The 11,803-nt window shown below is 45.2% G+C and overlaps 1 protein-coding gene across 2 annotated transcripts; it reads right to left on the bottom strand.

The window, feature by feature from the left end:
• Positions 1-2,903: 2,903 nt before the first annotated feature.
• LOC123052917 (mitogen-activated protein kinase kinase kinase 5) lies at positions 2,904-9,635 on the bottom strand. Of its 2 annotated transcripts, none has more exons than XM_044476284.1 (12): positions 8,966-9,635; positions 7,565-8,212; positions 7,396-7,483; positions 6,936-6,998; positions 6,696-6,859; positions 6,218-6,293; positions 5,590-5,649; positions 4,880-4,999; positions 4,091-4,300; positions 3,928-4,001; positions 3,602-3,824; positions 2,904-3,523 (listed from the first exon to the last, which is right to left on the bottom strand). In XM_044476284.1, exons 1-11 carry the CDS (start codon positions 9,469-9,471, stop codon positions 3,611-3,613), a joined length of 2,223 nt encoding a protein of 740 aa, XP_044332219.1. In that variant the 5' UTR covers positions 9,472-9,635; the 3' UTR covers positions 2,904-3,523; positions 3,602-3,610. The 2 variants fall into 2 exon arrangements, with proteins under 2 accessions (XP_044332219.1, XP_044332218.1); XM_044476283.1 differs by having other exon boundaries at positions 2,904-3,571; positions 8,966-9,634.
• Positions 9,636-11,803: the final 2,168 nt, after the last annotated feature.

Raw genomic sequence — 11,803 nt, 5'->3', positions numbered from 1 at the left:
GTTGGCCTCCACCGTGGCCTCATCCAAGATGGGCTCCAGAATGACGATCTACGCTGCCATCTCCTTTGTTTGGGCGACCTCAAACTCCGCCATGGTGTCCTCCATGGTGAAGCCCGCAACCGGCTCTGCCTCCTCCTACAGACCAGCACCATAGGTTGGGGCTCTTGGTCCGCCTCCGGCTGCTGCTCTCTGTCCTCCTCCTTATCTGGCTCCGGCGAGTCCGGAGGCAGGTCAGTTCGATTGGGGCGACGCGCCTAGCCCGGATCTCCTCGAGCAGCTGGAGGTGACGCTCTGGTATCAGCACAACGTAGGTGGTCACCCTCTGCCGGGCCATGGCTTTCACGGGCGGCAAGCGAAGAGAGAGGCCGGGAGGGAGAGAAGTGGATGCGGCTCGGGCTAGAGGCACGGGAAGGGAGGAAGCGAATGTGGCTAGGGCTGGGGGTCGCCGTCCGACTTAAATAGCCGAATTTTGGCCCTCGGGAGGCGAGCCAGAGCGGAGCCACGTGACGTTAAGACACTCATGGAGGAGACGATCATCAGACCGTTACGTTTCCAAGTGATATTGTGTGAGACTCGAACGTCAGTCCGACGTAACACGCCCGGACCGCCCCATATCCGCGTGAGATTTTGGATGGATATGAGGTGTGCCGGTCAGCCCGGGCGTTTGAGGCCGGTCGGATTTTTTTGATCGGTCTGTGGCCGGGCTGCCCGCCCGGACGTTTGAGACCAGTTTGAGGCGCCGACTGTAGATGCTCCGAATCCTAGCAATTCCGCTAGCCGGTCCAATAAATCCGGAAGGAAGAAGTAATATAGACCGATGGTTGCATCTCATGCACAAACAAGTTAATGTTCTAATAGGGTCCTTTTTTTTACCCCCTTAACTGGCAAACGTTCGCCAGGAGGGTTGGCATTTGTGAATGATTTTGCTGGCAGTTTTAGTTGTGAAGGATGACAGTTTCTTCACAGCAACATGGTAGTTTTTCTCAGAGAAGGCAATTTTTTGTTTAAAACTGCACGGTTTGATCTCGTCTCAAAACTAAAACAACCATCAAAATGGGTTCATTTGCCATCACTCTCCCAGCGAACGTCAGCTACGTAAGATTTTGCTTTTTTTGCAGAACGTGGCAACACGGGGGTGAGATGAAATTTTCTTTTTCAAAGGAAGGGATGGTTCGTATATGTGAACTTATCTAAAATGGGCGGCCACTAGATCACACTGCATAGCGCACGCTATAGCAGCGTCTTTTTGGTTACCAAGCCAATTGCTTACCCAAGGGTGTAGGTTCAAGTCCCATGCCATGTGTTTTTTTTCTTCGATACACCATGAGCTAGGTTGTGATTGGCCAATTTTCAGAAAACACTCTACACATTAATTCAAGTGTCAGCGGTCCAAGACACGCTGATGTGGCAGCCACATGGCCGGTTTTCCCCCCTGGAAACCGGTTTTGACCCTATATGATATAATAAACTTGTTTATGGACCAAATTGATCACTTTTTAAGTTGTTGGTCTGAAGCGTGCATCTAGTTTGAGTTAATGAAGTAATGGCACATTTTCACTTGGCAGTTTTGAAAGGAGCCCACTTAGCCCCATTCCCTCCACAGGACCCAAGAGACGACATGGTCAAAATGGAAAGACCAAAATCCAAATGAGTAGCCTCAATTGATTGGAGCTCTTTTACAGTACCCTTAGTTTAATATGGTCCATCCATTCTCTCAGATCCGACGGATATACCTAAAGGGTACTCCATTGTAAGCATGAAGGAGTACTACAACCGAAAATCAGGGAGTACCTAATTCGAAGGGTAGATTCGTCATTTAGGAGAGCCAAACTCAGGATCAAGATTTATGATATTTTTGAAAATAAATTAATGACTATGATATCCTATTCCCGCAATCAGATCTATATCTTGCATGCATGCACCGATCCGATAATTGTGGCAAGTTATTTGCGTGGGAGAGAGTTACGATACATCCATTATCACGCAGATCTGGAGCGACCTGATTTTGGAATTAGTATCATTCGACTTTATTAATCCCTATTTCTTTGCGTTGTTAGTTTAGAGAAACACCAAATCATGCAGCCAAGAACAATCCAAAATAAGGATTTCTTAATCAGGTCAGCTGCGATCAATACTCTTGATTCTATCGTTGCAACACCCTTGATTGAAAATGGGAAATTAAAAATTAGTAATAAGCAACAGGCAACGAAGGCTGATTCAATCGCAGCGGCGCCGGCCGATTAGTCGTAACGGTGATAGCAGATTCAGAACATAGCTGTCTGCCAAACTGATTTTGGAATTAGTATCATTCGACTTCATTAATCCCTATTTCTTTGCGTTGTTAGTTTAGAGAAACACCAAATCATGCAGCCAAGAACAATCCAAAATAAGGATTTCTTAACCAGGTCAGCTGCGATCAATACTCTTGATTCTATCGTTGCAACACCCTTGATTGAAAATGGGAAATTACAAATTAGTAATAAGTAACAGGCAACGAAGGCTGATTCAATCGCAGCGGCGCCGGCCGATTAGTCGTAACGGTGATAGCAGATTCAGGACATAGCTGGCGACGGCTGATTGGATCGTTGTGGAGCAGACCGGTTTCAGAAATTGAGTAGGCTTAGGTTAAACGAAACACCAACATAAATTGTAAAATATCTATAATACCCTTTAATATCCACGGTTGGATTTACTTGGTACTCCACAGGACCCTTAGGGAGTACCAGGGTACTGTAAAATAATCCATTGATTGTGAGGCTTTTAAAATTAGGGAGTATAGTGATTTTAAGGATGACCCTGCAATCCTGTTCCAATGTTGGTAAAATTTGCTTCATCGTATTCTCCAGACAATCCATACTCATGCACAGGTTACTTTTGGCCAATGTATAGAATTAAAAGGAATGTTAGAGGAGCTCAGATAAACCTTCTGAACAGGAAAAAATAAAACCTGTTCTGTACAATCTCTCAATAAATAATCGATGGTAGAACAAAAAGATTGTTACATGGCAACATATAGCTACACCTGATTCCTACTAGAGAGGGAGAGAGATGAACTTTCAGCTTTATCTACAGCTAATCCTAGTTCTATGTTACACAATAAATGCCAGCAATATTTCCCCGAAAGAAAGGGCACCCATGCTCTCATGGATCTCCCATTCATCAGCATTCAGTTGTCACCATACTTTGAGTCTTGACAGCCTGACAAAAACATCTAGTCTTTGCTACTTATTATATATACATCAACCCGATAAACTGTGGGGTATCATACATGCAAGTGCAACTGCTGCTCAATTACTAGAAGTTCAGACGGCGTCTGCGAAATATTGATGTTTTCTGTCACATGACTGTTGGTGTAGGAAGGGATCTGCATGGATGCGGTGTTCCTTCCACTATTACCACGTGCAGCTGATCCTTATAAAGTTTCTAGCTGCGCGAGATTTCATCTCCCTCTCTTATATTTCCTTTCTTTCTCTGTTATGCTTTAATCAGTTCTTGATTGGTATTGTGCAAAGGAGCTGTGCACCTGAACAAGATCCCAGATATCAGTGGCATTACCCATTGCATGCAGCACCTTTTTTTTTTGAGACAATGCATGCAGCACCTTATATGCTTAGAAGAGAACCTCCTTTCCATTGGGCCTTGGCAGTGGGCTAGGCTGAGGGTTCGCCATCGGAAAATGCATGGGGTTCGTTGAGATGGCAAAGGAACCAGGATTGGACGCTAAACCAAACGGTTGAGGGGCGAAATTAGGTGCGACTTCCTGGATTGTTAGTGGCGTCAGTCGAAAGGCTGACGATTCGAATGGCCTAGAATTGTTTGGTTCACTGGCAATGAAAAGAATTAAAGTATCTTAGGATCTCTAGCAAATGAAACTGGAAACGGTTTATTAGGTACTAACAGAACAATAAATAAAAGGAAGCTACTCACCCAATAGTATTTCTTCCTTTCACATATGGTTCACTCTTGGAGGATGTTTTGTCCCTGAAACCGTATCCGTTATCCTGTCATTCAACAGTGATATCAGTTATATTTACGCCAATCTCGGGATCTTTATAGAGGGGGGATGCCATGCAGGAAGAGACAGACTTACATGGACTTTAATCCCCGCAAACGCATGTATGGAACCATGTTTGCTGTAGTGACTTGAATTCCGGATAAATGGATGGTCCAACAACTCACTTGCGGTCGGCCTCTCTGCTGGATTCCTCTTGAAACAGCATTGCAGAAAATCTTTTCCCTCTAGGGATAAATTCTCAGGAATTGGTGGGTCTTTATGCAAAACCTTAAACATTGCAGCAGGCTGTAGTACAGATAAGGTTCCTTAGAATAACGTTTTAGAATATAAAGTTGTGATGTTCATACCCAGATTACCAAGTTATGGATTCCGATAAACTAATAACATCATTTTTGTTAACTTCTGTAACTATTTATGTGATCTGGTGCTACTCCTATAAAATTAAGATTATACTACCACAGAAACACAGGCCTTCTAGCCACATTTTTTCTTGTTACAGCCCCAAAATGAGACTATGAGAAGTAAAGCTTCAAACTTTCAAAACTCACAATTTGTGTAACATGGACCTTTTCTTTGAGAATATCATGCATTTATTTGCATGCCAATTTCACAAATTCAGTGAGCAATCACATGGCTGCATCTATACCACATAAACATGTAAGAAGGGTTATACATATAATGACCATGTATGTGAAACTAACGCGAAAAATCTTTACTTTCAAACCAATATTTTCGTTGGGTGAAGCTCTTCCGTTTTGGTTAATTTTATCCTTGGCAAATGAAAATGATTTTATGCATACTAGGAAAAGTCATGAAATGCATGTTAGTAAGCTTACTGTAAAGCTAAACGCTCCAAGTTATTACCCCTTCAAGATCACTCCAAGGAGGTTTTCCATCGAACATCTCAATGATGGTGCAACCAAGACTCCAGATATCAACAGCGAGATCATATCCTACATCTTTAGCTAGTGTAGCCTGAACCATCTGCAGAAGAAGAAACAAACCAAAATGCAGTCAGAATCAGCTGAATTTGTGTAGCCTCAAGAATGCTAATTAACTCGATTCTGCTGAATAAAGAGTCACCAAAATACTTTATCAGTATTGTTTGTAACATGGTAATTTAATTTCCATAAGGGACCTAATAACTTGCATTGTGCACTAGAGAAATGCAGTGCTATTGAGGTTGTTTCAGCCTTTCAGGTCACATATCGGTTGTCTACTTTTGTTAGGGGAACCATCTTCCCCGTGACGAGATAGATATAACAAAAATTACTGCTAAGGTTGTTGCTTTAACTGCTTTCAGGCAAAGAAATGACAACTAATCCCATCTACTTAAGAACAGTTCACATTTCTTTTGTTACATAAACCGAGTTTGGAGCTGTAGCGGCCCATGTAAGATGTAATAGACACATGCTTTGGATAGTGTACTTTTACTTTGCAATGTCATTACATATTGCAGGTCTGCAAGCAAGCAATCGTATGTATGCAATCCAGAAGTAAAGTGAGCTTGAAGAACCACGACAGTGGTATAAGGTTAAAGAAAAACATTGTGTGCAAGAACTATCTAGGCATACCTCTGGGGCCATCCAGTATGGTGTTCCCTTCAATGAAAGATTTGGGGCTGCAGTACTTAACTGGTAAAACAGAAAAGTGTCAACAGGGTATAATGAGAGGATATTTAGGATATGTTTCCAACTATTTAGCAGAGTGAGCTTTCAAAAATTTGTGGAGTGGCCTTTCTCTTAACAAAGTTATTGCGGATGATACGATAGCACAACAAAAGATGACAATATACCAAATAATTGTGCAAACAATGAACACGATTAAATTAATAGCATCTTTAGTTTTAGCTGTTCGACTCAAAAACAAGTCCATACATCTGTAATTATTGGTTCTGATGAAAAGGCAGTGCTCCTGCCAGTTTCCCAAAAATAAATCAACCAATAGGACTACGCAAAATGCTACCAAACACAATTCTATTTGTTTGTAGTGATCAATAACATGCAGCAGACGAGAGATATGCACTCAAACTACTTTTAAGCACATCCAACAACTAGCCACTAATCGTAATGCTAGACATATTTAGATGGTTGCCTCAGTTGGTATTCAACTAATATTTTTGCCAATGCGCCTCTAAAAGTTAAAATGGATAGACATAGCACAGTACCATGTGAAAAAACTGCTATGCAAGGATATACTCACATGCTTGGCCATTCCAAAATCGGCCAATTTCACTACACCATTGATATCAACTAGCAGATTTGCTCCTTTGATATCCCTGTAAGAGTAAATTCACTTACTTTTACATACATGCCACAGAGTGATATCAAATGCAGGAGTGCATATCAACAAAAAATAATCAAGAAGTTGACCATAAAGACTTGGCAGAATGAAAAATTCATCCAAGTCCTCCTCCAATGTAAATTCATCTAGAGCAAGTACAAAAGCGAATGAACATTCACACAACCATTCTACCTAGTAATTAAACTCAGCCAGAACAAAGTAAAATAAACAGACAAGGGTAAGTCGTGCATGATGGTTGATGCGTGAAAATCTAAAATAGCAGAAGGATAAGGATACAGAAAATCACATGCAGTGGTGAGAGGCAAACCATGAGTTCACATAACAGCTGATCTAGCAATAAAAAATCGTATAAACAAGTATATGTATGAGCACACACCTATGCATAATCTTTTGGCCATGCAAAAAAGCTAGGCCTCTAAGAATATGTCGGGTGAAGTTACGGACAACTGATTCTGTTATTGCTCCATAATGTTGTTTGACATACTTATTAATCGAACCCGGATGTACATATTCCAGGTAAATGTAGAAACGATCTTCAATCTGCAAGGGTCTCCAAGAATAAGATGTCGTTACGGAAGCACAAGAAATACTTAGCTCAGCATACTGGGGAACTTACAGTGTCACTGCCATAATACTGAACTATGTTTTCATGTTTAAATTGACTTAGGAACTTTATTTCCTGAAATATATGAATATAGATCAGCAAAGGCAGCTTGTAACTTGCATGTAAATCATTATCAAGGATAAAAGGCAAATACTACATTGTAATAATAAACACCAATTCTCAGAAAGGTGCTACACTAGAGTGTTCTAGATACTAAGTTCGTCTGTGTTGAAGATCACAAGTATTTCAATGAGCACATGGCATACTACTGTCATATTTAATTGTTGGAAGAAGCACAATAAACTGAAGCAGCTAAGACTTGATTATCAGAATAAGAAATTCAATAGGAAAAATAACATATGAAAGATTCCCAAAGAACCAATGGAACTGATTGAAAAGAGGGTCAAATTCCCTGTTTTTGCAACAAAATCCAGCATGCACTTTCTTCAGATAATAAGTCAAATTTGATAACCTGCTCCAGTTGATTCAACGACTCGGCAGATTTAGCATCATCAGGAATTATGTTGACCTCTTTCATTGCACAAAGAGCTCCAGTGTTCCTACAAGCAAATGTCAGTACACAAACATCCAGAAGTCAACGAAGTAATAGTCACAATGATATGGAGAATACACTTCCATACCTATTGGTAGCTTCATATACACAGCCAAATGTACCACTACCTAGAAGTTTTCCTTTTTGCCACTGACAAGACACCGAAGGCATTTCAACTTTTGGAGCAGGCTGGTTGCTGAAAGATGTTTGCATTGGGCTTATAGCACTAGGAGGAAGTGGTAATGGATGCAAACTAGCACTTCCATTGACTTCAGTACGTGAAATTTGGTTTTCTGGGAATAACTTTGGGAGTGGCGATGGAGGGGCACTGGTATTCCTTGGCATAAGAATAGGACTTCTGAATGTACTAGAGTAAGGAGATGGCTCTGAAGCCCCTGTAAGTTTTTCAGGCGAAGTCCGAGGAGATAAAGCTCCCAGAAAATCAATAGTGTGGATCGATGGAGCTGACCATGCTTGAGGAGCATGAGAAGATGCCACAGTAGATGAGACGTCAGCATTGCTCAATCTTGGAGGGCTGCCTACGGGACTGGAAAATCCACTGGTTGGAGCACTTCTAGTTGGAATGTTCAAACGGAAGTTCCCTGTTTCAGCTGAACTCTTATCCTGGAACTTGTCACGGAGTGCTTTTCGGTGGTGACTAGAGGTAGACCGCTTTGTACCATTTGAGCAGAAATCATTATGTTCAGGGAACTTTTGCACAGTCTGACCTGTCACCCTGCAACCACATGATTAGTAAGAACCCGGAAATGATGCAAGGAACAATGCAAGTTTAGATACAGATTTCTTTCAAGCTTAAAAACAATATGGAGTATATCATTAAAAGTAGAGAGGGAAAGGACCGGTCAGCAAATGAGACTTAATAATGCAACTAATTTGCTAGTAACAGCAGCGGATCCTACCACCCAAGTCATTCTGGTTACCCCACAATTTTTGTTCTTCAGTCAGATGTCATAGCGTACGAACGGAGGTAAACCATTGATAAGAACTGCAATAACACCATCTCCCAACCAGGAACATTCTAGTTCAGAGAATGTTCTGACTTCTGAACTCCTGTCCCTTCATTTCTAACCTACAATAAATACAAGCAGTGGCCAAACAATCATAGCAGGCTTTCGACTATTAGCTACTTCTACCTGTAGATGGTTGGATTGCAACCCCACCTATCTTTCACCTCAATGTAAATCCTGAAGAGATTCATCTATATTGCAATGGCTGGATGGTGTAATGAAAAAACAGAAGGTAGTATAATTCACTGCAATCCTTGTACTAGCTTCCTACACATGTCAATCCCATTAACAGGTCGCAAATTGTTTACGTGATAAAAGATCATAATTCTACCGTCGTTTCCTCAGCTCAGCGATCACGTTCAATCACACGACGGCACACAATTCGGAGCAGTCGACGATAGGGAAAATAAGATATCGTAAGTTGCAACGATTTTTATTTATTCATGATGAATCAACATTACCTCGGTATTTGCAACGACGCCCTCTCGTTCCCGCCTTCCGCGACCCCCGCCGAGTCCGTCGTCTCCAGCTCTGCGGGGGGCTTCGGTGACGGTGACGGCAACGGCAGCGGGTGCAACACGGGGGACGACGCGGACCTCGGAGGCGGAGCTACCACCCCGTCCGCGGCGTTGGAGGACCTCGAGATCGGGGGACCGAGGCCGACGGCATCGGATGCGGAGGCGCGCCCCCTGGCGTGCGGCGGCGAGGAGGAGGACGCGACGTCGATGCCGAGGTCGGCGAGCAGCGCGTCGATATCGTAGACGTGGCGCAGCTTCCGCTGTCGCGTGAGCTGGCGCGGCTGGCGGTGTGGCCGCGCGAGGAGGAGGTCCCCGGCGTCTTCGGACCCCGCGCGTCGCGTCTGTGAGCGCGAGGTGGACGCCCGCGCGGGGGAGGCCGGGGCGGAGGAGGCGGCGGTGGTGGCGGAGCGGCGGAAGGCGGTCTTGGAGCGCTTCCACCACGATGGCATCACGGGGGCTCGCGACGAGAGGCTGGCCGTGGGAGTGGGGTTAATGGCATCGGAGGCGGAGAGGAGGTAGACGGAGACGACGACGACGACGACCACCTCCTCCCAGAAAAAAAAATCAACTTTTTTTTTGGGTGGTCTGTCGTTGTGATGTGCGGCGTTTTCGGGAGGGAAAAGAATGGAACGCACGCGGCATCCAGGAAGAAGGAAGTCTTTTCAGTCAACTCGCGCCAGGGAACCCGTCCACTGCTTTTTTCCATTTTTGCCACTGATGGCTAAGAGAAGCTAGATATATGAAATGAAAGGAGGGTCCGCATGAGTTTGGCGATTGGCCACTGCTAGGCGCCGGCGCACCGGTCCAACCTTTCGGCCGGTCGGCCCCTAGCTGTCTGATTGCCTTTCGTGGAACCGTTCGATGTAGCCTATTGGTTTTCTTTCTCCTCCTCCACCACACTGGGTCAACGCATATCGCTCCTCTCTCTCTCCGCTAACCTTAACTCATCTCACATGTGTCGTCCGCACGCCTAGCCTCCCGTCGTCGGTTACAGCACTGTCGCGAGCCCCGCAGCCTCTCGCCGCTCGGCCGTCGGGGATTGCAACACGGATGCGGCAGGGACTCGATCTTCTGCTCTCTGTGATTGCAGCTCTACCCCGGTTCCGGCGCGTGGCGCCATGATTGCAATACTTCCGACAACCATCCACATCTGCTTCGCCCTCGCTGGCTTCCACCGTCGGTGGTCAGCAAAAAAGAACAAAACTCACAACAAGAAAAATGGTGTCTCTGGTCGTAACAAATCACAAACACGGTTCCAACAAAACACATCGCAGGTTCCAGAAAAAAAATTCATGCCTCCGCCACCGGCGGTCCACAAAAATACATCTCGATGATCCAGCAAAAAATGTACCTGTTGTAGCAAAATAAAAAGGCAGCTGTAGGAAAAATGATTGTTCTTGCCACCGCCCAAAAAATCATGTCTCACCGCCGGCGGTCGCAACAAAAAATACATCTCGACGATCCAGCAAAAAAACTTACCAGATGTAGGGAAAAAAAGGCGGTTGGAGCAAATTGACTGGGCTGGTCGTCCGCATCATGTTGATGTAGCTTTTTTGCCAGCCGGTTCTAGCAAAAATCCACGCTGGTTGCAGCACTGGTCACCTCCGGTTGAAGCTCGTCGTTGAGCTCCACCTCGCCGCTTGTAGCAGCTAGTCACGCCGTTTTGCAGCTCGCGCCGTGCTGGTTGCAGCTCGCTAGGCATGGTTGCAGAAGCCCCTGCTCGCCACCGTCGTAGCACTGTCGTCATGGGTTGTAGCACTCGCCGCCGTGGTTGTAACACCTCCTTGCACGGCCGCGCAGGAGGAGGGCGGCGCTCGCCGGAGCAGCGCGCGCGGGGGGGGGGATGGGTAGAGATGGCCGTTCGCCGGTGCAGTGCGGGGCAGGTCGTGGGCGAACGCTCGCCGGAGAAGCGCAAGTTTGTTCTGATTTGGGGGAAGAGATGTGCGGCGTTGCCTGACTGAAGAGATAAGGAAGAAGATGTGGCACGATCTGCGGGCCCAGAAGGTACGCGCGAGGGACGTGGCACAGGTGGAGTCGAGAGATCGCGAGGCATCGAACGATACGTGTGCGTCCGGCCGAAACTTCAACCGGCATGCCGGCTCCAAACGTTTTCCTTGGCATTTTGGAGCTCGGCATTTATGGAGGCTGGATTTTTTTATTCTTGAATACGCAGAACTGTGCGTATCATTTCCGCAGCACCAGGTAAGAATTCCATACTTTAACAATTAGTGGATGATATTTTGAAGGGAGAAATCCGCTTTAAAGAAAAAGATCTTTACTTTACACAATCTCGATTTGAATTATCATTTGGTGAACCGAACATCTCGGAAAAAGACAATAACAAGAAGAGATGTATAGAAGAGGGGAAAGACTTCCCATGCACAGTTTTTTACAACGGCAGTTGCACGGCTATCCCGACCATATCCGCCTATATATGAAGTAACTACTCTCCCAATCCCCACCTTGCTAGACCCGCAAACACTCGTCTGGGTCCCCTTTCAAGAGCCCTACTTGCCTAAGTCCTCCCTTCGCTTTCAATCCGTCTGAGACCCTGGGAAGCGAAGGGAATCGCGCAATTAAAGACGATATCATTCAGGTGCTTCTAGAGCACCCACATGCCAAGTAGGCACAATGCTCGCATTGTTCATCGATGGTCTCGTTGTTGCTCTTGCCTCATGCACCATGAGCCCAAGGTGTCGTCAGTACCAGGCTCCAACTCCGACCGACCAGTCGCCACACTAATCCAGTGCCACACCTCCTTAGAAAAGGCGCAATTCACCA

The sequence above is a fragment of the Triticum aestivum genome, chromosome 2D, assembly GCF_018294505.1.
Source record: "Triticum aestivum cultivar Chinese Spring chromosome 2D, IWGSC CS RefSeq v2.1, whole genome shotgun sequence".
NCBI classification, from domain to species: Eukaryota; Viridiplantae; Streptophyta; class Magnoliopsida; order Poales; family Poaceae; genus Triticum; species Triticum aestivum.
The sequence above is the reverse complement of the archived record's forward strand: the minus strand, read 5'-3'. Positions and strand labels throughout refer to the sequence as shown.